This window comes from Furipterus horrens, unplaced genomic scaffold (genome assembly GCF_987537825.1).
Source record: "Furipterus horrens unplaced genomic scaffold, mFurHor1.1.pri manual_scaffold_3, whole genome shotgun sequence".
In the NCBI taxonomy this organism is placed as follows: Eukaryota; Metazoa; Chordata; class Mammalia; order Chiroptera; family Furipteridae; genus Furipterus; species Furipterus horrens.
The window spans coordinates 15,164,363-15,188,556 of NW_028327173.1; the positions used below are offsets into that span (position 1 = coordinate 15,164,363).

Below are 24,194 nucleotides of genomic sequence, written 5' to 3' on the forward strand. Positions count from 1 at the left end.
GGGCATTCATACTAAAGACTGTGGTGCCCTTTGTTATCTTCCCAGGGGATCCCTTGGTAGGGGGATGTGGAGACCCCCTGGTGACTGCCCTCCCAGGCTGCAGTCCCTTAGTCAGAGTCCTGGCTAGCTAGGCCGCTTCGCCAGCCCCCAGGCAGTAAGGAATTGCTCTGCCCAGAGGATTCAACCCAAGGTTCTGGGAAACACTCCCAGCCCCCGGTCCACAGCTCTGACCCTGGACAGCTGCACGGACTGGCCGCCTCCGAAAGGCCCCTAGGCACTGTCCCCAGGCACTATCTGTGACCTTTCCATTGTAGAAGACTGTGAAGTGAGGCAGGTTTAGGACTCGGGCTGAGGCCCCATCCAGTGAGGCCTGGGGTGGCCTCCTTCCTTACAGGCCCAGCCCTGCCTGCCTCCTTGGTTCCCACCCAACTTCCCATGGAAGGGCGGGGATGGGGGTGGGAGTGCGGGGGGAGGTGTGCGGCCTGCAGCCCCTGGGAAAGGATCTGTTTGGTTTTGGTTGTATGTGTCTAGTGTTTTTGTGTGCTTTTTTCTTCCAAGTTTCGGTTTCAAACTGGGGCTCACACACTCTTTGGAGCGGAATCCAGCCCACAGCAGAGGGCAGGCTCTGCTTTGCCCGGACAAGCCCAGCCCTACTTCCCCGTTGGGTGCCAGTGCCCACACCCCCTGCTGCGGCTCCGCCTGCAGTGGCCTGTCTTCCAGGTCCCCCCCGCAGGCTGCGCTGAGGGGCTGGCAATGCCCTCGTGTATGATTTGGGACATGGGGGTAATGCATATGAGGATGCCCCAGCCCCTGGCCCCTCTGGCTGAGTTGCAAGTCTTTCCCGTAAGCCCAGCCAGCGAGTTAAACCATAATTATAATAACTTCCATTTGTGGAGCACTTTGTACACGCCAGGTGCTGGGCTAGATAACTCCCCGAGGTCCTCTCATTGACCCTTTCAGGTTAGCATGATTATCTCTATTTCTACAGGGGAGGAAACTGATGTTCTAAGTAGTCCCAGGGCCACCGAGTTAGTAACTGGCAGAAAGAATCCCGGCCTGTGCACACACCCACTGTTTTATCTCGCCTCTTGCTTTTTCCTCTTAACCACAAAGCAGTGAGCAAATAAAGGCTCTGGCCAGGCCAGCCCCATAGCCCAGGGCATCACTCAGAGGCACCCTACACCCCCCACACACCCCTAACCACAGAAACCTCAGGTCTAGGATTGTCTGTGATGCCCAATGAGAAGAGTCCCCAAAAAACCTCTTGGGTGAGGCCAGGCTCATTTGCCACCTCCCGTAGAGGCAGAGTCTCCTCATCTGAGGAACAGGAAAGTCTCATCAGTGGCCTAGTTTATTTTCATAGAACCCTCCCCAAAGTCCTCTGGACAAAGATAGATACAATCAGCTTAATAAGCACCACTGAATGCTTGAAAGATTAACAAATACATTGTTTTAGCTGGCAGCTAGCCATGGATTTCATGTGAACCAGGACAGAAGACAGGTAGAAGCCAACAGGTTAAGACGCCCCCATTCAGGGACATTGGTTCCTGACAAGCGCCTGCCTCTAGGGCCCAGTTGTCATTGACCTCTGAGGGGAAGGGGTCCGAGGGCCTGTCTGGGATCCCTCATGCACAGATGTGCACCTGGGCCCGCTGGGAGGCCCTGCCTGGGAGTGGGGGAGGCAGCCTTCCGTTTGTGCACATAGCCACCTACACAGTGCCTGGCACCTACATGCACCCACTAAAGGCCACCCTATGAAACAAACAAAACCCTGCTGCTGACTAAGCGCCCACCCCTCCGCCCCAGCCCTGCTCTTCTGCTGCCCTCAGACCAAGGCAAATGACTTGACTTTTTTGAGCCTCAGCTTCCCCATCTATGTATGAGCTAGAGCAGTAGGGTTATAAGGCTTCATTCTCCCGGGCCCTGCTACAGTCCACATTCTCGGAGGACGGGATCTAGGATCTCTGTGCAGCCCTTGTTTTTGTTTGGGGCAAGGCCCTGCAGGCGGAAAGGCCTCAGCAAATGCTGGCGGGACGGGTGACTCAGTGGATGGATAAGAATACTCAATTCTATCACAGAGGGAAGGCTGATGTGATCAGGTCGGGTCACATCTTTGTGGGTCCTTCGTCAGGGTGCCCTTTGGCATATGCTCTGGCTTTTACCCCCCTGCAGGGGGCCATGGCCACAGAGGCTTTGTCCTTCTCAGGGTGTCCCAGGTACCCTTGCCAGAAGAGTGTGGGAGGGAGAAGGCCAAGCACCTCCAGCCTGTTGTACCATCCCTGAGACTTCAGCTTCATGGAGATGGGACTCAGAGTGGGCTTGCGTGGGATGTGCCTCTGGCCCAGGCAGGCACATCTGAGTGACACATCATCGCAGTTTTCTTTTGGACCGAAACCACACTGGTCCTCCCACCACACCTCCCACACCTGAACTCCCGCTCTGCGCTGAGTCCTCGGTCTGGCCTGGTGACTAAGGAGCACTGTGTCTTCCCCAAATCAACAGTTGCTCAGAAGTGTCCGTACTCGTGTCTTCAGAGAGGCATCCTGCACAGCAGGCGGGCCTGGTAGCTGGCAGGCCTGGTTGGAGTTGTGGCTTGGCCACTTGGTCGTCATGCCCTGCCCTGTAGAGTGGGACAGTGAACACCCACCTTGCAGGTTGCTATGAGGGTCAAAGAGAGAATCTGTGAGGTGCCTGAAATATTGGGGTACCAGATATGTCGTCACTGTTACTATCATCCTTGTCTCTCAGAGGCCCTGAACACGAGGGGGCCGCCCACAGTTTAGCCTCATCTCTTCTCTTCCAGAATCTTGGTCAACATGGACAATAACATCATTCAGCATTACAGCAACCATGTCGCCTTCCTGCTGGACATGGGGGAGCTTGACGGGAAGATTCAGATCACCCTCAAGGAGCTGTAAGGACCCCTGGGGTCAGCTCCGGGCAAGGAGCCCGCCGCAAAGCGGCCCCTGCCACACACAACCTCTCCTCACGCCTCAGTGCTGTTACTTGAATGCCTTCCCTAAGGGAAGAGGCCCTGGAGTCACAGATGTCAGGGCCAGGAAGGGACCAGGTGGTGTCCTGATCTGAACCCCCATCTCATGCTTGAATCTACCCTCTGAACTCCTGCCGGTGGGTGACCACTCAGCCAGAGACAGTGTCACCTTGGTTAACATGCCCAACAGACCTTCTTTCCCAGCAGTCGCTCCGCCTGCTGCCCGTCCGGCTGGTGGAGGCGGACCCGCTCTCCCCAGACTGACTGGGCTCCCCTTCTTGGTCATTCCATCGACTTCAGACCAAGGACTTCTCACCCTTTGGTTAGTTAAACTTGAACACTCTTGATTTTCAGTGCAAATGACTTTTAAAAGACACTATGGTGGAAACACCTCTTTCCCACAGACTTCCTCCGTGCCAGATGTACATAACAGAGCTGATCCGCCAGAACCAGTGGCTGCTACCGACCGCCTCGTCTGCTCGCTATTGTACACATTTCTCAGTCACAATTTTCATTTATGTTATATATAATATATAAGTGTATATTGTATATATATGCAACATTTTATATTTTTCATGAATACATTTTTATCATTTCAAAAGATGTGTATTTCACATTTCTTGGACTATTTTTTTAGTTGCTATTCAATTATGCATTTTGTATACTCATATAGAATTTAGTAATAAAATTCTGCCTATGTGTTACTTCAAATGCTATGCTTGTTCCTTTTGTGAAAGTCTTCCAGGAAGAGAGGGTAAAAGTAGACAAGGCCTTGTTCTTTCTCTGTCCTGTGGGCACTTTGCCTGGACTTGAAGGATATTGGTAGGTGCTGGGCATGGGTAAAGCAGAGGTCCCCACCTGGAGGGCAACAGAATCCTGATGCCCAGCTCTCTGTCCCACAGGCAGAAGGTTACGACCTTAGGATCATTGACTGGGCAAGAAGAAGTCCTGGAGGAAGGGTCCAGGATGACCTCGTAGCTGGGGCCATGTGACCTGAGTTCTTTGCAAACTGTGCCTGTACAGTCTAGGCTAAAGCATTTTCCCTGGAGGCTGCTCCTACCGGGTCATCTCTTTTCAACTCAGTGGTCAGAGACCTCGTGTTGGTGGGGGTATTCACACCACGGGAACTGACAAATGCTACAAATCAAAGCCTGTATTTTCCCTAAAGAACAAATCACAAGTCACCCCTCCCTCCCTCCCTCCCTCTCTCCCTTCTTCCTTTCCTCCCTCCCTCCCTTTCCTGGCTTACCAGCACACTACCACTTCTAGCCCTCAGTTTCTTTGGCTATAAAATGAGGAGTGTGGTCTACATGGGTCATTTGTAACGATCACCGTTGGAGCCCCAGGGGTCACTGGTGAGCCTCCAAAGCCAGTGCGATGTGGATGAAGGGACCACAGGCAGCCCTCGAGGACCCTCCAAGGTTTAATCACAGCATCTTTGCTTTTCTCCATGCACATATTAGGGCTTCTCATAAACTTTTGTCTGAACAAAACATTTTTTTTTAAAAGTTTGAAAACCATGGATGTCTGTCAGGGCCTCCCAGCCTGGACAGTCAGAGTGTATGGTCCTCATCTCCCAAGGCCCTGCCTGGAGTCGGGGCCAGGACCTCAGCCGGGCAAGTGCCGCACGAGCCTCAGGTGTGAAAATGAAGAGAAGCCAAAGAACTCAGTGATCATGATAAACCATAGTTCACCACAATGGTGTGTTTTTAATAATTAAGGCAAAAAAAATTTACAATGAACAAAATATCAAAATTTGAAGCCAGGCTCAGTACTGATGCTTTCCTTGGCCTTGGGCTCCCACGGGGCTTGCCTGGCCCTGCTCACGGACCCGGTGGAGTGCCCAGGACTGCCCTGCCCACGCCAGGCCCTGCTGAGGCTGCGGCGTCGCCCTAGCTGGCAGAGCAGGGAGGCGCGTGAGGGTGACTTGGTGTGTGCAGCATATCAGCACTTGGCCAGGCACACTGAGGTCCCCCACGTCTGTTCATTTCCTCCCTTCCTGAGCTTCCTGCCCCCTCCCCTCCCAGAGCCAGCTGGGAAGCTGGAAGGTGGTGCCTATCAACCTTGATGGCTCATTGGAATCAACTGGGCAGCTTTTTCATCTCAACACAGACCCCGCCCTGGAACAACGACCTCAGAATTTCTGGGGGCGGGGCCCAGGCCTCAGTACATTTTAAAGTCCCCTTGGTGGTTACAAGGTGCCACCAAGTTCAAGAACCACTGCTCTACAGGGGCCAGGATGGTGCAGGCCTTGAAGCGTTTGTAACCTGCTCGCGTCTGGCTGGATCAATACACACAGGGAACCGGCCGTCTCAGTGTGGCAGAGCTCCGGGGAAGGAGCCGGCAGCTCCCAGCCCCTGCACAACCGTCTGCCTCCAGCAAAGCCCCCAGCGGTTCTCTGCCCCTCCACAGGAGGAGACGAGGGCTGTCAGGGCCTAGAAGGGTCCCTGGACCCCAGAGAGAGCCCTGCTAGCCTGGAGGACTGCAGCGCTGCCCTCAGAGGCCGGGAGAGGCGCTTCTGAGCCCGGCAGCCGCCGTCCAAGACTGTCTGTCTTTCACTCCAAAGAGTGAAAAAGGTGAGAGGAGTGGAGATAAGTCCTTTCCAAACAGGGGGTCACTTAAGAAAGGTAGCTGTTGGCTGGTGGGGAGCGCACCCCCCACCGGCAGGGATCTTCTGCCTCGTTGACATACAGTCAGTCAGGGGAGGAAGCAATGAATGAGGAAAGCCCAGGTGAGGGAAGGAAGGAACGAGGAAACGAGGAAATAGGAAGGGAGGGAGGACAAATGGAAGACCAGATGAGAGGCAGAATAACGGGATGTATTTTTCAGATCCTTGCTATTTTAAGTGTGATCCAGGGACCAGCAGCATCAGTACCACTAAGAGCATGTTAGAAATGGTTACATCTAAAACTAATACAATGTTCCATGTCAACTTTATTTCAATTTTTTTAAGAAAGGGAAAAAGAAATGCAGCCTCTGAGGCCCTACCCACGCACCCCCGAACCTACAGAATCTACCTTTTCACAGGCTCTCCGAGTAATCTGCAGGCACATTCACACTTGCAAGCACTTTATTAAACTATCAGTGTGTCCTAACCTAACTAGACACATTATATCCACGTGAGAACTTGAATAAAGATACCAATGCCCAGGCCCTACCTCAGGTCAATTAAATCAGAACTGGCCTGGGCAGGCTGTTCCGGTAACAGCTCCTGAGGGGATCTTAACGTACATCCAGGCCTTCAGAACCGCTGGGCTGCACGGAGCTGTGAGCAGCCTCTGTCATCTGGAGAGGCTGGAGACAATCAAGCCCCTCTGAGCTCAGGGCCACAGCTTTAGTCATGTCTTGTGCAGAACACAGGTCCTGAAGGGCCGAGAGCAGCCCTGGTGTTCTCTTCCCCGGCTCCTTCTGCTCTGACCCACTTGGAGGGGGCGCCCGCTGGGGAGGCCCGCTTCACCTACAGAGGCTCAGCCCAGCTGCCCAAGGGCAGGAGAGGCCTGTCTTATCTCCCGAATGTCCCCAGCCTCCGCCCACAGTGACCCCAGGGCTGGTTGCTTCCAACCCAATGGCTGCTAAGGTCCCCCAGGGTCAGAAGGACCTAAAAACCTAGGCCTTGGGGTCTGGCCACATTGTCAAGAGTCTGGGATCAAAGGAAAATACAGCTCTCAAGTGTCAGCTTTGAATGGGTCTTCCAGAACATCTAGCACTCAAGGGGACGACTAATGGCTTGCAGAAGAGTTTCCTTTGGCCCGAACAAAAAAATTTTAAGTTGGAATATGGTTGTAAACATCGCATATCAAGAGACTGCACATTTTAAAGATTTCCCAGATTCTGTTGAAACATCTGCATATCTGGCAACAGTTTGCTGGACCTGTGGCTCTGCCTGCCCTTTCTCTCTGCTCAGGAAACCAAGGGGTCAGTGAGGGTGAGGGGTCCAATCTCCAGGAGGCAGCTCGAGACCAGGACAAATGCAGAAGCCCAGCTATAACACCAGACAGGGTGGCAGAGTTGTCCCCCAAGCTGTCAGCTGTCACACAAAATGCAGGTTCTCTGAATGAATGAAACGTTCCGGGGAACCTGGGCGGGGCAGCTGGTGACCAGGGCTTTCGATGTGGTCCTGTGAGGTCACTACAGCACTGGGATCCACTTGTTGTCCTCGTTGTAGAGAAAGGACTGCTTGCCAGGAAATTCTGGCTGGTACGTGGCTGCGAGGAGAGAGCAGGGCAGCATTAAAAGGGAAAAGGCCGGTTGCAGGAGTCTCTTTCTTTCTATGTCAGAGCTGGCCAGGCCAGGGGGATCCCTGTCCCAGCCCCTGCCACATGGGTGGGGAGACAGACAGAGGAAGGGACCAGCCCAAGGCCATCCGGCGCTTAACTGGCCGAGGCAGAACTCAAACATGGCTTCCCACCTTCCCTAACTCCTTTTAACTTCTTTAACAGAAGAAAATTTACAAAAGATCTTTCTATGAAATTTGAAAGAATATATTGAGTAAAGCTATACTCTTAAAGAAGCAAGGTGTCAGCTTGGTGGGGTTTTGTTTGGATTTAATTCAAAAATGTCCAGAAAAGCGAGATCCATGACACTGCAGGTTCTCTAGGCCACCAGCAGCCAGGACCACACAGCGCTGGGGAGCCACCAAGGGGCTGATGGGAAACTCTCTGCTGATGCTGAGTTAGTGACTGAGGGGCTGTGCACGGCCTCTGTTGGTTACCTGGGGAGCTGCTGATGGGGGCACATGGCGGTCCAGGCAGATCTGCACCCGCTGGAAGCCGAGAAAGCAGATGTTTGCATGTGCTCATGCCCAGGTCCCTCCAGGAATCCCACTTTGGCACAGATGGTCATAGCAACAGGCACTGGCCTGACCAGTGTGCACAGCACAGAGAAGATACTGAGAGAAAGCTCCTCGGGGCCTGGGCCAAACAGGGTCAGACGAGGATGTCCTCTGGTCCCCGGGCCTCAGAGACCACCCACCAGAGCTCACCATTTATCCGGAGCATCAGTACATTTGCTGAACCAAACTGAGTTCTGCCTGGACTGAGCAGATGACCTTAAGGTCAAACCTCTGCAGTCTTGTTGGTTTGATTACATTTCCAAGGCCAAAGCTACGAGAGTGACTCCCTGTCCTGTCTACCTTACATTCTACTCACCTGTGTCTGTTGCGGGGGGTGTCCCCCCCCACCAGACTGACACCTCTAGGGGCAGGCACCGGGCTTAAGCCATCTTCACCTCCCCAGGGTGGGAGCAGCATCCGTGCTCACTGAAAGACTGAACTTAACAGACCTGGCGGCCACCTCAGCTCGGCCTTTCTCCTCCCACACCTGCTGCCCTCCAGCACACCTGTCAGTCCCCCATCCCAGCAGGCCTGGTCAATGTTGGGGGCTGGTGAACAGGGAAGGGGCTCTGCAGATGGCTACAGAGGGGTTGATGGGTACAGAGACCACCGCCACAGTGAGTCCCTCATGCTACCAGCTCCCACAGGTCACAGGGAATTACCACGTAAGCTCCCCCGTGGAAAGGGAATGGAACAAGGTGGCTTAGAAAAGCTGCTCCGGTGAGCAGTCCCTGTTTATTTCACGACAAGCCAGGCACGAGGGGAAGCAGGCTGACTCTGCCCGGCCCCTCGCTCACTGAGATCTGCAGACACCTTACTCCAGGCCCGCCCCACGTATAGAGTGACTCAGCCAGACTAGGCCAGTGATTTCAGCATTTTTTAAGAACATGAACTTTTCTGATGACCTGACAAAAGCTATGGCCCCTTTCCCCAGAAAATAACGTCTGAGGACAGGGTCCGAATCACAGACCCCCTGGAGCCTGTCTCTGAGCCTCTTGGCTGTTTGTGGTCCTTGGTTATGAATCCCTGGCAGGGATCATCTCTGAGGGCCCTTTCACCTTAAAAAAACAAACAAAAACACTTTCATACTCTGGAAGTGTAAGCTGAAAAGTCTTCTAACTCTAACCAACCCCTATAACCTGTTCGGCAAACAGTCTACAAATCAGTGGCATCTGACCGCCCAGGAATGACAAACAATCCCAGGTTTGGTTTTTGCTGTCATTTCAAACACTCCCCTGACCTGGGCCAGGCAGGTCCGGCTGGGCAGGCCCCGCTGTCCACCGGCGGGTGTTGGACAGAAAGGACGCGCTGGAGACAAAGCGCGTGGGCGGCCCCGCGTAGTCCACGATCTCGTACTGACCAGGGCCAGGGAGAGGCGGCTTTGGGGGCAGAGGCAAAGGAGGGGCCCAGAAGTTCAGGATGGGGTTTCTCCTGTAGAAAAGACAAAATGGGAAAAGGTCACAAAAGGAGTCCACTGGGGAGATGGTCGTTTTTAGACAGAGCCAAGACCTGCCTGGCACCAGGAGCAGTTGAGTTTTAGAGTCACGTGGGCCTGAGTCTGAATTCTGGTCGCGCCACTCACTGGCTGTGAGACCTCAGCGAGTCCCATCTACCCAAGCAAGGCGCAAGGACCCCGCTCTTCGTAAAGGAGTTGAGGGATGGAGAAAAGGCCTGGAAGGGCCCTCACACAGTCAGAGCTCAATAAAAGCAGTCACTGTTATTATTATGATCCCTGCAGCGCCTTCGCCTCCGCCTGCTGCTTGGTCTCAAAGGAGCCAGGGAGCCTCAGGAAACAGAGACCAGAGGACTCCCTCCCAGAGCCTCCGCAGGGTGGACACGCCCCCTCCAGGGGAGGCCTTTGAAAGCCACAGTAAATCTTCCTGAGGCCCAGACAGCTGGCTTTGACGCTTATGTTGAGAACAAAGGTGCCCATAGGAAAAGGGGAAGATACATTGCCTCCTTTTTCCCCCTCCAGCTGGCATGGAAGAACTGGTTATAGTGTGTGATCAAGCACCTCTCCCCTATACAGAGAAGCTGGCTGCTCCTTGTTCTGGCTTGGGTCACCCCTACAAAGGACCCTCAGAAATTAGATGATGTGTGACTGGCACCCTTGAGAAACAGGCTCGATTCCTGGACATTGGGTCTGAAATGAGCCAACTGTTGTACCAGGTCACCCCATCATCCCGGTCACCAGGAACAGCCTGCAGGAGGCTGAGCAGGCTGGGTCGGGAGCTCCTCTGCGTTCTTGGCAAGACTGGGTGAGGGCAGTCACTCGCCCTCTGCTCCGTCAGCTCCACCAGCCTCCCCAGGGGTGGCCCGGCGCTGCCGGCTTGGCTCTCTGGACCTTCGAGGAGCGTCAGCCATGAGTGCGGCTCTGCACCCACATTCTGCGAAGCCCAGACTCTTCTGTGCCAAGACACAAACGCTGAATACTCCTGAGGGCTTGACCAGCCACTGCCAGTGACAATCGTGCTGAGGACAACTTGAGGCAGTTTGCACTCAGACAGACCTGTCCAGTCACTAGCTGTGTCTGTCCTTACCAAAGTCTCTGCCCCTCCATGCCTGTTGTAAAATGACAGACACTAAGACATGCCACCCAGGGCTGTTATGAAAATTAGTTAGTACTTTACCTGCATTATTTTTTTTTTAAATATGAAATGTTAGACTAGAGATAAAAACTACATTAGGAGTACAGAGAGAGAGAGAGAGAGAGAGAGAGAGAGAGAGAGAGAGGGACTAATTCCAACTGAGTGAATCCAGAAACCTACCCTAGAAGAGGTAGCATTTGTCCTGAAAGGTAACTGGGAATTCCTCAGGTAGAATATGTGGGGAAGGGGGCATTTCCAGCAGAGGAGACAGCAGTGGCAGAAGCCACAGCCCCATGGGACAGAAATCGGGACATAAGAAGACAAAGGATGAGCCACCTAGGCTGCCTGCAAACCTAGACCTCCTCTTGATTTCTGGGTTGTTCACTTGTTCACTTGTTTCTGACCACCCACCCTCACAGACCCTGATGAGAAACTAAAGGGGGAAAGCTCCTGTTTATGGCTCTCAGCCCAGCCTAATCTCCTCTGCACCTGCTCCCATGTTCCCTTCCAGAAACACCCAACACCCCACTGCAGCAACTCCATGCCTTTGCCCATGCTGTTCCTTCTGCCAGGAGCACCTCCTTTCCCTGCAAACTCTGATTCAGCCTTCACTGCTCTCCCCTGCAGGGAAACTTCTCTGGCCATGGAACTCTCCCCTCTCCCATCGGCGCCCTCCCTGGGTGAGCATGGGTTTTGGGGTCTGATGGACCTGGATTCCACTCCATGCTCCAGCACCTGGGTGAGTCTACAGTTCATCTGTAAAGTCTGTGTACAGTGCCGACCTGTAGAAGAGTTGGAAGCATGACCCTAGATCATAGAGTGTAGCTGGCCCCTCCGTACATTCTAGCCATTCCTTTCTCTGCACAAAACATGCAACATTTTTTGTGCCCCTCACTTGCCCAGCTCCTTAAGGGAGGGGGTTGTGTCTGTTTGACTCATCTTTGAGGCCCTGTCCCTATTTCCGGGACATTTGCTGGAAGGCAGAGAAGAACAGAGGGGTTGAAGCAAGTAGGGGAGCCCAGATAAATGTCCCCCCCCCCCCCCCACCGAGTTTTATCATCATTCAGGGCTGCTCCCTCTGTGGTGGCGGGGCTTGGCAAATCCAAAGGTCAGGCTGGATCAAACCGAGGGCAGCCTTCAGTGCTTTGTGACTGGGCCTTTTATGAGCCTCCTGGCTCAGTTATAAAAGCCAACCTGGTCCTGCCCCGTGGAAAGAAAACATCTCTCAAAGGCTCTGAGTTGGCCACAACTGGATTAAGTGTACTTGCAGCTTCCAACCTGAGCTGTTTGCAAATCGCCTGAGAATAATGAATGTCTCAGAGGACTCAGCAGGTCACCGGGGGAAGGCACTGGAGACCCTCAGGACACTCCCAGGCACAGAATCACTCTGCCTCGGGGATTCCCAGGGTCTGGAGGGATAAAGGGGCAATTTTTTCTCATCATTAAAGGGCAGCCGATGCCTCTGGGGTGGAATGCAGTATCTGTTTAACAGGGTAGCAGGTGACAGATTACAGCACTTGGGAAGAAGAACCCCATATCTAATTGAAAATCCCAGGGGAACTTGAGGTGGGTCCCTCATAATTACCCAAATTGAAGCGGGGCCAACAGGCGTGATTCTCTGGCCCTGGCTGTGACAGGGCAGCGTGTTGGTGCAAAACCAGTGGCTTCAGACTCCGGGAAGTAGATCAGAGGTGAGGATGTCAGCGGCCGCTCCACCTCCCGGCGGGCGAGCTGAGTTGGGAGGCAGCAGCTGGGAGGAACTGTTTTGATCTCTAAAAGCCCTCATCCTGACTCACCCTGACTGATTGAGTCATCACTGTGACACCTACTCAGGACCCGGAGAAGTGACACCTTGGCTGACATGTCTCTTCTAAAGACCCCTGGAAGCTGACAAACCCTCTTAGCTTTTGAGTCGGCAAGGTGGGCCATAGAAAAGGGGCGCCCTGTGGTGTGTTCCACGGACCCAGAAATGGCCGTGCTAACAACCTGCCACCCCTAGCACAGGTCTGCCCTACAAAGGCCTCTCCAGAAACATCAGGCCAGTGCAGAGGACCCTCTTCAACGTGTATGGGAAGTTTACTGTGTGCTCTGTGGGTTATCTTATTTTATTCTTGCGAGCACCTTATGAAGTATATGTTCCAATTCACAGAGGATGAGTTTGAATTTCCCTGAGAATTAAGTGACCCACCCCACCCCCAGGTTCTCAAAGCTGGTGAGTGGGGAAGGCAGGAGGTTGGCAGGGGGTGGGGGGCGGGCCCCCTGTTGGCCTCCTGAACACTCCTGTCAATCACCAACCTCTCACTTCCCTGGGCTGCACTTCTGTTGGTGGGTAACACGGAACGAACCACTCCAGGGAGAATGAATGTCTCCCAGTTCTTCCTACATCCTGAAGAAAGCAGAACCAAATATCTTTTTTCAAGCGGGAACCCTACCCCAAAATGGGGGCCATGCAGTTTCAACCCAAGACACACAATCACGTGCACATTTAATGTGTTTGACAGGAAGCTGTACAGACCTCCTCAGGGGCCTGACAACCCCAGACCGTTGGTGCCAGGCACACCTGTCCCTCCTCCCTCCAGGGAAACAGGAGAGCCCACAAAACTCAGATTTAAGAGCCTGGAGTCTAGATATTCCCTCAGTCCTACAATATGCAGCTGCATCTTTTCTTCATATTACGTCATTTCTTTATCATTCAACCTAAACTGATGGATGCTTTTTTAGAATAACCCGAAGCTCACTTCAGCTCTGTGTTCTTGTTTTTTAAATGAAATCACAGATTTCTCACCTTCATCCTTTCCTTGCCAATTTAAAAATATATTTCTTGGACCTCCTCTGTGGGTCCAGGCTGGCTCCACGTTCACTGTTCCCTCTACACTCTCCTGAGCGACATGGTGAACACACCTGGGATCACAGAGTGTCAGAAGTGAAAAGGGCTCCCCCTTCTTCACACACAGAGAGAGGAAGGTGCAGTGGGGTGCTGGGAGCATCCCCAGATCACAGAGCCATTAGCACAAATGTTCTGCCGCAGACACTGGACACCACCTATTCACCGAGGTAAACCCTAATTCAGGAGACACTGGGCTTAACAGGTTCCTTTCCTGCAGGCCTTCTCAGAGCCTTTACTATAGCCCTGCTCACTGTGGTGCTCCCTGGGGCAGAGGATTTGTTAGCAGTGTTTCCAAGGCTTCTTTAAAAAAAAATAATTTTTTTTTAAAGATTTTATTTATTTACTTTTAGAGAGAGGGGAAGGGAGGGACAAAGAGACGGAGAGACACATTGATCGGTTGCCTCTCACACGCCCCCATTTAGGGACCTGGCCCGCAACCCAGGCGTGTGCCCTGACTGGGAATTGATCTGGCCACTCCCTGGTTTGCAGGCTGGTGCTCAATCCACTGAGCCACACTAGCCAGGGCTCCCCAAGGTTTCTTAACCAAGGACCCACTATTCACAAAGCACCGCAGAGAGCGAGTGAGGCCCTGACCACCCAGCCCACCAGCACCACTGCACTGCCCCAAAGGAAAAACTGCCTTCGGGGTAGAGAGTGGCCACACAGTCCAGTGTTTGGTTGCATGCTCCTCTGCCTTGCCCTGAGGTGCTACCCGCTGAGCCTGGCTGAAGGTGTGTATGATATTCTGTTCACCTGAGCAACTCCACAGCCTCCAGCACAGAACCTGAAATCTCCAGAGCCTGTTGACTGACAGATGGGAATACCACTCGATGAGAATATTTCAAACCACTCATGCAAACTTAAGCAAAGCAAGTGACGCTTCTCTAGGGAAAGCTGTTAAACACTGAGTATGCTCCACGCTCCTTTCACCATTTCCTTGAAGCAGATGTGGGTGGGGGGCCTGAGTTGCCAGGCCAAAATAGCACCTGCTCCCTATATCTTAATATGCCTGCAGGATACAGAGTAATAGCAGCTATAATAGCAATAGCTATTTTCAAGCCCTTTCTCACCTAATCCTTACAGAACCCCGATGAGATAAGGTTCTTATCCCCACCTAATAACATGGAAACAGAAGCTCAGAGAGAAGTGTCTGCAAGGGACAGAGCCAGGACTCCCACTCGGGTCCACCAAGTCTGCCCTCTCATCCACTCTGTGGGAGGCAGAGCAGGGAAACGGTGGTGTGCAGTGGTGCCCCAGGCCAGCCTGGAGGCAGGAAGAACCTGATGTGTGGAGACAGCCTGTTCCTGGAGACTTTCCGGCTCTAGTCCTGAGCCCAGGTGCCTGCGGAAGGTCAACGCACAGAAACTGACGAACCAAGGGCAGAAGAAGCTCACCCTGTGGATGCCGTCTGAGGTCTGAATCCCTCCTCTGGATCCTAAGTTGCCCTCGTCAGGTTCCTGTCTTGCTCCTCTCCCTAACTCCCCTCCCCATGCCCTGGACCGGTGGTTGGACTGTGCCCGACGTTGCCAGCCTCCCTGACGTGCCCAGACTTCTGACCTACTGTGGCCACGAGCCCACTCACCTGCTCGGAGGTGCCCAGGTGCCTGTGAGCTTGGTCCCAGCCCCCTGGTAAGCCCTCCCAGCAGCCGGTTCTACCCGGAGCAGACTATACAGGGGTGAGGTCTTAGGTGGTGACAGGATGCCTGACCTTAACTGCAGTTAATCTTAGAAGTTCTAGAACCATTTGAGGAATAAATAAGCCCTGTGAGTTTTTTAGCCTCTTAGGTGAAAGTAACATTAAATGTACAAGATATTTAAAATGGTAACCTATATCCCTGTCTTCACTTTTTAAATTAGTGTTAATATTAAGTCACCATTTGCACCTACTATACATATGCCAAACATATGTGTGCGTGTGTGTGTGTGTATGATTTTATTCATTTATCTTTAGAAAGAAGGAAAGGGAAAGAGAAAGAGAAGGAGAGACACATTGATCAGTTGCCTCTCCCATGCCCCCAACCAGGAACCTGGCCCACAGCCCAGGCATGTGCCCTGACTGGGATTCAAACTGGTGACCTTTTGGTTTACAGGACGATACTCAACCCACTGAGCCATACCAGTCAGGGCATATACCATAAATCTGCAAACAACACTATGAGGTATGAATTGTCCCCACTTTATAGAGGGCATGGAGGCTCAGAGGGGTTAGTTATTCCAGTGCCCGAGGTCACACAGCATGAAAACAGCAGGACTGAAGTTTCAATCCAGGTCTGACCATCATCAGAGTCTAGGCTTTTAACTAGCAGTACAGAACTAGTAGAGCTCCACCACTTCTGCATGTCCTGTCACCCCGGGGGAGTACAGCCTCAGTGGGAATGTGGAAAGATCCAGACAGTCCCAAGCAGATGCCCAGTGGTGCCCAAGTTAGCTAGGTGGACAAAGGCAAGTCTCTCAGTCTCACTGAAGCCCAACTTCCTCCTCTAGGAAGAACAATTCTTACAACAGGTTATTATGAAAACTGAATAAGACATTAAGTTCCTGGTACATACTACTTGCTCAATAAATATTATGCATTCAATATATATCTATTGAGCACCTACTATGTGTCAACAAGCATCCTGGAGAGTGACCTGGCACAGTGTCCTGATAAGCAGTGACCTCTCCGTCCTTTTCTGCCCATGTTGGGGTCCTTCCCAGAATGCTTTTTCAAAAGAAATCAGAAAAATCGGGACTCACGGGATAAGAGGTTTTGTTGGAATTTTGGTGTGATCATTTGGGTTGTAATAACCGGGTCCCAGGCCTGTTGATGTCACTTTGAATCCACGGCCAGTTTTTGATTTAAAACAGGACATTAATATCTTTGGTGATGGCTTCACAAGGGATTCGTTGATATTATAATGCCCTAAACAGAAAGAAATTTTAAAACAGATTAAGAAACTCTTCTCAAATAAATAAAAAGCCATACCTCACACCTAAGGACACATTTAATGACTATAAGGAGGTATCAGTCCAAGATGGTGAGATGGAAGGGCTGCCTGAAATAGCTAAAAACAATGCTCACCACACAGACAGCACGTGAAACATGCGCCACACACTTGGCTCATGTAATCCTCCCAGCAGCCCAGCAATATGGGCATTACCACCTCCATTCTAAATGCAAGGAATCTGAGACTCAGAGATATTAAATAATTTGCCCAAAGACATTCATTTAAACAGGGACTTGCCCAGTTTCCACTCCTATACAGTAAGAAGAATAATTCTTCCAACAGCAGGGTAGTTATAAGAGTTGAATAACATTTTAGGTTCTTGGCACACAGTAGCTGTTTCATAACTATTTTGTAATCAACAAATATTTATTAAATATCTACTATGTGGGTCCAGGGCCACCAGTCTCCAAAGCCCATGTTTTCCCACCATGCCCTGTCTCAGGAAACTATGACAGAATAAAATTAATCTGACTGCACAAAGCTTCAAGGAAGAACAGAATGATCCGATCTGGGGTGTAGAGGAAGCAGTCTCATCCCTAAACTCTCAGTAGCCTTATCAATGGGGGCAGGCATTTTGGAGTACAAGCAGCAGTACTAGGAAAAGCCATGAAGATGTCTGCATACCCAGGCTTCCCATTACTCAGAAATTAAGAAAATGATTCACCGTGATGGAAAAGCTCTGAGCATAAGGATGCATACCACAGCAGTCACTCCAATGTGAGAAAGGATAGCCTAAATATCTACAGCCCAATCTGGTAGAACGTTCAGCCCTGAAGATGATAAATATGAAGAGCATAAAGCCACATGGCCATGTTTCTGAAAATAAAGGTGAGTGAAAAAGTAAAATAAAACCTGAAAGTCTATATGTTCTATGATGACATCTGGGTACAAATGGACGTGTCTGAATAAAAACAGGCAGGAACCCAAGAAAGTGGAAGTAATTATGAGGTCTGTCCAGAAGGTATCCAGCCATGTAATATGAAAAATAGAGACATTTATTGAAGAAGATACAAGAAACTTCGTACATAGGACAATAAAGCCTCATCCCCTTCAAAGTAGGCACCTTGGGACCACACACAGTTCTCCCAGTCACCATCAGCTGCCCCGCTGTATTTTCCTGAAGCTCACTGATGGTCTGAAATCTGTTCCCTTACAAAAGTGATTTTAGTTTTGGGAAAAGCCAAAAGTTGCAGGGTGCCAAATGCAGGTTGTAGGAGGGCCGAGTCACCTGGGTGACTTGATGTTTCACAAAAAAACTGCATGAGACGTGATGCGTGAGCAGGCACATTGTCATGATGGAGCTGCCAATCACCAGTTGTGTGTAGCTGTGGCCTTCTGCATCATCTGAATAGTTTCCATGGAGGAATGTTCCAGCTTAATGCAAAATGTGTTGCAGATACATTGCTCTACTCCCTCAGTCATTTTGAATGCGACGGCCACACAGTACAGGTGCTCACTCAACAGTGTCCACCAACCAGTACAGTGAAGTCGTCATTGTTCACACATGCGCATTCCAGTCCACTCTCCTTGGCTGCCAGATTACATCGACGTTGCAGAAAACATTCTCATTATATTAACAAAGGCTGAACTTTTTCCAGACAGACCTCATATATTAGTGGTGGCATTCTGGGTGGGAAAAATATTCCAAATTTTCTAAACACTGTAAAGTTTATTTTTTAAAAAATAAAATGTACTTTTCATTGCAAAAGTACTGGAAACATTATTACATGATTAGCAAGATTTTACTTAGATAGTCACACCCAATGATGGCAAGGACAAGGGGAAGCGAGTGCCTCATAGAAGCAGGAGGACAAATGACCGCTGTGCCGAAGGGTAGGTCAATCAGAGACAGCAGAAACCTGACATATTTTACATGACTTCTGACTTAGCAATTTCACTTTAAGCAATTCATATGAGGAAATAATCTTGATTGTATGCAAGTTGTGAACTACAAGGATGTTTGCTGCCACTATATTAGTGATCAATTTCAAACAACCTACATTTCCAATAAGAAGACATTTGTTCTTCAACCTATGGTTCACCATACAATGGAATCAGTTTTAAAAATGTTGTTCTACAAGGATTTTTAATAACTTGAAAAGTTGCTCCCAGTATATGGTTAAGTTTTTGTTTTTGTTTTAAAGAAAAGCAGATGTCCAGCTAGCGTCGTCGTCGTCGTCGTCGTCGGCAGCCGTCCGTCTCGAGAGACGATGGCGTAGCTTCTTGAGAGTCTATCTGCACCGCCGAGAATGGCTGTGCAGTCCGATTCGGGAGTGACAATCCCTGCCGCACTTGGTACAGGTGAAGGCAGATGGCCGTTGTTGCTGCTGTTGACGCTGCTTCCGCCTCGATCTTTTCTGGACCGCCTCCTCGTTGCGCGCAGCCTCCGCGCGTGAGGTACCTTGCCTGACCGCGAGCCTCCAGGCTAGGCGGTCGTCTGCTTGAACTTCCCATGTGTTGAGATTGATGGAGCATTGTGTCATGTCCTTTTTGCAGATGTCTTTGAACCGCAGTTTTGGGCGCCCTGTCATCCTCTGGCCTTCTGCTAGCTCACCGTAGAGGAGGTCTTTGGGAATACGGCCTGCATCCATTCTTTTGACATGGCCGAGCCACCTGAGGCGTCTCTCGCTAAGAACTGCATGCAAACTGCTCATATTGGCTCGCTTCAGCACCTCGGTGTTGGGGACCTTATCCTGCCAGGCAACATGCAGGACGCATCGCAGGCACCTCATGTGGAAGCTGTTGAGTTTCCTTTCGTGCCTTGCGTAGGTGGTCCACGTCTCGCTGCCATAGAGGAGAGTGCTGAGTACGCAGGCTTGGTAGATGCGCAGTCTGGTTTTCTCAGTGAGGCTGGAATTGTTCCACGCTCGCCGGTTCAGTCTGGCCATAACTGTGGCTGCCCTGGCGATTCTCCGGTTGACCTCCAAGTCGACTGACAGAGAGCTCGAGATGGTGGACCCGAGGTAAGTGAAGTCGTTGACAACCTCCAGGGTGTATCCGTCGATGGTGATGCATGGGGGAGTCCCCGTGCCTTGAGCCATAACATTCGTCTTCGTCAGGCTGATGGCTAGTCCGAACTCCTTGCATGCGTGGGAAAGGCAAGTGACTAGCTGCTGGAGTCCCTCTTCGGAGTGTGATGTCAAAGCTGCGTCGTCGGCGAAGAGCATCTCACGGATGAGCACCTCTTTGACTTTGGTCTTGGCTCGTAGACGGGCCAGGTTGTAGAGCTTGCCATCAGATCTGGTGTGAATGAAGACACCCTCGCTGCAGTCCTTAAAGGCGTATTGGAGGAGCATGGAGAAGAAGATTCCGAACAGCGTAGGCGCGAGGACGCAGCCCTGCTTTACTCCGCTGCTGACTGGGAAGGCCTCAGAGGTTGCGCCGTTGTAGGACACCGTGCTGTGCATGTTGTCGTGAAAGGACATGACCACAGCAAGCAGATGTGGTGGACAGCCAATCTTCCGTAGCAAGCTGAAGAGTCCGCTTCGACTGACCAGATCAAACGCCTTCGTGAGGTCAATAAAGGCGAGGTAGAGTGGTTTATGCTGCTCGTGACACTTCTCCTGCAGCTGGCGTAGGGAGAAGATCATGTCCACTGTTGATCGGCCAGCTCTGAAGCCACACTGGGACTCTGGGTAGACGCGGGAAGCAAGGGTCTGCAGGCGGGCAAGAGCGACCCGGGCGAATACTTTGCCGACGACGCTGAGGAGAGAGATGCCCCGGTAGTTGTTGCAGTCGCTGCGGTCTCCTTTGTTCTTGTACATGGTGATAATGTTGGCGTCTCTCATAGCCTGGGGGATGTAACCCTCCTTCCAGCAGCGACAGAGTAGATGGTGGAGCGGCTGTAGCAGGACTGGTTTCCCGCTCTTTAGGATTTCTGGAGGGATTCCGTCGCTTCCTGGTGCTTTCCCGCAAGCAAGGCGGTCGATGGCTTTGCCGAGCTCTGCCGCAGTAGGTGGGGTGTCTAGCTCCTCCATGACTGGTAGGTCTGGGATGGCTTTAAGAGCAGTGTCTGTTATGGTGTTCTTCGTTGCGTACAGCTTGAGGTAGTGCTCGGCCCACCGCCGCATTTGCTGTTCCTGGTCAGTGATGACCTCACCTGTCTTGGACTTAAGGGGGGCGATCTTGGAGGGGATTGGGCCTGTTGCCTTCTTGATACCCTCATACATTCCTCATGCGTTGCCTATATCGGCGGCTTCCTGAATGCTTCTGCACAGGTTTAGCCAATAGGTGTTGGCACAGTGGCGGGCGGTCTTCTGGACTTTGTTCCTGGCAGCCCGTAGAACTGTTCTTTCTCTTCGGTGGTGGCGCAGAGGGTTGGGGCATACGCGCTAAGAATGCTGACATGTCCAGCTAGCAGCATTTATAATATTGGTTTATAGCTCTCATGTTATCTTCCTGTTTCTTTCTCTCTCTTTCTCCCTCTCTCACTCTCCTTTGCTCTCTATTTACCACTACCAAAAAAAAAAAAAAAAAAAGGTTAGAGTAATGCTTGATTATAAAATGCTGAAAAGCAGAAGTAAAGAAAAAAGAAACTCATGCCCAGGGAGGACCAAGGGTAACACTCCGGTTCCCGAGCATGGTCGGACTCTGTTTCATGATGCTGAGCTCCCACGGCAGATTCAATTCTGCAACCAACGTTTTTCAAATGATACTTTAACATGGGCATTTCTCTATGTTCTAATAACTTTTTTTTTTTTTTTAAGGAAAAATAGAGGAGAACGTTGGTGATGGGGTGGTACATTTAAACTTTAGAAAATCCAACCAGCAAATGGGTCAAGGTGAGCATTTTGCCCAGGATTGGAGCCAGGGCAGGCAGACCAGGCCCATAGTTGAGGCAGGGCACTCACAGCAGCAGGACAGAGCAGGGATGCCGTCACTGTCCACACCGTCCACACCGTCCACACCGTTCCCGAGGAGGATGTGGAATCATAGCATTACTTCCAGAGGTAAAAGTAGATTGCTTTGGGCAGAGGGGCAGGTTCCCCAGGCCCTGGCATCTGAAGTACCAGGCAGGCATCAAGCCCAACAGGCCTGGATTCAAGTCTGATGGTACCCTGGGCCAGTCACCTGCTCTCTAAGGATCATTTTCAGCTGTAAAATGGGAATAAAATAATAATGATAGCTCATAACTTCTGAGCACATGACCCTGTGCGGGGCAAGTGCTCTGCAGGGTTTTGAGAGCATTCGATGATGAATGTCAAGCCTCTGGGGCACAGGGGGAGTTTAACAGATACTGGTGCCCACCTCCCCCCGTCCTGTTCTCTGCTGCAAGGGGCTGGGGGCCCTCAGACCCCCCTCCCAGGGAGTGGGCACACGCGGCTGGCTGTGAGGGTGCCCACACCCCAGGGCTTGCTGGCAGGCCTCTGGCCAAACCCCAGGGATGCTGCTTTGTTCTCTGTATAAACAAACAAGGTGGGGCTTTGCCCAGATGATGCAAAGGCGGGGAGCTTTAGCGGGGTTTAGCCTCCTAATTAGGGCCGCTTTTGTTATTCAGCTTCAGACTGATCTCAGCTTTAATCTGGATTTGCTGAAATCTGACATGCGCTGCAGTTTTACCCACACCCCCTTCAAGAGGCTTGATCATGGAGGCAAACACTCCCTGCTCCTCCTCTGGGCTCTGAGGCCCACGGCTCCCGTGGGGGTCTTCAGTTCCCCTTAGGGAAGGTCTAATAGAATGAGTGCTCCTGGGGTGCAGGCCTCTCTCAACACTTTTCACTTGGGCTAGCAGGTGGGGGGCAGAGGAGGTCTGAGAGCACAGGAGGGGTACAGTCAAGCCTGGAAGACACTTGCACACAAGGCCTTGGTGTGTTCCCAAATCCTGGCAATTCCGGAAGTCACAACAGAACGACAGGGGAACAGTCTCCTCTGTCAGACACCTCTGAGCTTAGGTGTGATGGGTGACACTGGGCAAGTCACTTCAATTCTTTGAGCTTCTATTTCCCCACCTGAACCACAGGACTAGGAATGGGGACTGTGAGGACAGATGTGTGAGGACTGCATGGAAAATACTTGGCAGGAAGTGGGCATTCAGCAATCGGAGCTATCTTCCACGGTTTGGAGACTAGACGATGAAGTCGCCTCCAGGCGCAGGAGAGAAGGAGTGTTGCTGCTGAGGGTCAGGACACTGTGTATTGTGGCCCCCAGCGGCCTGCGATGGCGCCTGGGGTACGGGAATGTGCCCATTTCAGAGGTGAGACACCACTTCTCGACCTGGCTGTCCCCAGCAAGAGTGCGTGGTCATAAAAGGGGAGGCCAATTAGGCTGCACTGGGGACATTTCCAGAGCCAGCCACTCTTCCCCAAAGGGGGACAGCTGGTCTTTTCCTCACCCTTCTCCTCTTTGTTCAACACCTGCCTCCACCCTCACCTCTCCCAGGCCTAACTCCTTCCAGAGACTCCCTTGAAGGAATGGGTTCCCGCAGCCCAGATCTGGACATGAACGCTTAGGTCAAGGCTGGTGCAAGGCGGCTGCTTACCTGGGGCAGGTCCTCTTTCAGCCACAGTGAAAAATCCTCTCTGGGTTTTGGACACGAACCCGGCCCGGGCGCTGACGTTGTTCCTCTGGTTGCAGGATGAGACGGAAGCCTGGGGAGAGAAACTCAGCACGGTGTGTGCGCCAGTGCCTTCCCTTTCTTTGTCTCTGTCATTGTGCCTGAACGAGGGTCCCATTTGGGTACAAAATCACATTTAAACTTGTCCTTCCGGAAAATGAACTGACATGAGCGGAAAAGGCCACACGGAGGGTGCCTTCGCCGTCACCCCCCTGGAGCACCTTATGAGTTGGGATCGCCAGCAAGGGTCTGCCCCAAAGAGACAGCTCTGTGCGCTCAGGGCAGGCGATCCTGCACCAGTGGTTTAATTTCCCTGAACTTGAGTTTTCTCATCTGTAAAACTGCTCAGATAATCCCTGCTCTACGGGACAGAGGGTTGTTGAGGTGGGCGTGGGGAGCAGGAGGTCCACAGAAATCATCTGCAGCAAAGTTTTTTGGTTTTTTTTTTTTTTAAACTGTGTAACGCTACACATGCAAATTTATTTTCATTATTTTCCCTATGGTTTTTACTCTTTTCAGAACACTTAGTCCTTCCTACACATTCCCACCTGACTCCTCACTGTTCAAACAGTCTTTCTACAAACACAGCATTTGGGGCACAGGAAATCAGATCTATAAGCACTCTATTGTCTTAATTTTTCGGGACTGACCAGAAATTAAGAATTTTGGTCGATCCATGCAATATACATTTGAGAGTGTTCAGTGTGTTCAGAACTCTAAAGATAACAGAAGGAAGAAAAAAAAGAACCCTGAGACCATTCTTATGTGACACATGAATCATAAATATTTTAAATGCCCATTTGCAGTCAGTCTCCTGTATTCATTAGATAAAACCTGCCATAAAAACTGTACCTGCGATGGCTGGGAATATTTACCAACTGAGTGAAAATATTTGCTGGGGCCAGGATGGTTTGATTTTCTGTGATACTCCTTTGTCAGAAAAATGTTTCTCAAGAAATGCAGATGGCATTTTGATTTTGTGTTGACAAAGGTGGAGGAATTTAGCTTTTCCCAGGGTCCTAATGGCTAGGCTGCCTGCAGAGACAGCAAACAAAGAGATCAGATGGAGCAGGCTAATTACTGGACACGCGGAGAGGAGCCAGGCTGCCGAAGAGGAAGTAATAACAGAACCGAGCAAAAGGATTCGCATGGAGAAGTGGGGATCATGGTGAGCAAAAGCAAAGAAAGGCCTGGGCAGACCTCAATGCGTAGTGTGGCTAACAGGATTATCGCATTTCTGCTCCTCGCCAGCTGACTCAACCATTGTTCTCCAGGTCTGAAAAAAGCCACCTGCAGACCGAGCACTGCTGCGGCTTTATTCCTCACCCAGACAGAAAAGCAGCTGGAAAAGAGGGC

At 51.4% G+C, this 24,194-nt stretch overlaps 2 protein-coding genes across 2 annotated transcripts in view; one reads left to right on the forward strand and one right to left on the reverse strand.

The window, feature by feature from the left end:
* The window catches only part of GRHL3 (grainyhead like transcription factor 3), a 33,968-nt gene extending 30,302 nt beyond the window's left edge, over positions 1–3,666 (forward strand). The window contains exon 16 of the mRNA XM_090268796.1: positions 2,804–3,666. Coding sequence (XP_090124922.1) covers positions 2,804–2,918 — 115 coding nt within the window. The 3' untranslated portion in view covers positions 2,919–3,666. The remainder of the gene's footprint in view (positions 1–2,803) is intronic.
* A 3,387-nt stretch (positions 3,667–7,053) lies between these two features.
* Positions 7,054–24,194, reverse strand: part of STPG1 (sperm tail PG-rich repeat containing 1) — a 34,950-nt gene continuing 17,809 nt past the window's right edge. Inside the window, exons 5-8 of the mRNA XM_090271490.1 lie at positions 22,764–22,872; positions 16,035–16,200; positions 9,064–9,254; positions 7,054–7,197 (exon numbers count right to left, since the gene is read on the reverse strand). Of these exons, the coding sequence (XP_090127616.1) occupies positions 7,121–7,197; positions 9,064–9,254; positions 16,035–16,200; positions 22,764–22,872 (543 nt within the window). The 3' untranslated portion in view covers positions 7,054–7,120. The remainder of the gene's footprint in view (positions 7,198–9,063; positions 9,255–16,034; positions 16,201–22,763; positions 22,873–24,194) is intronic.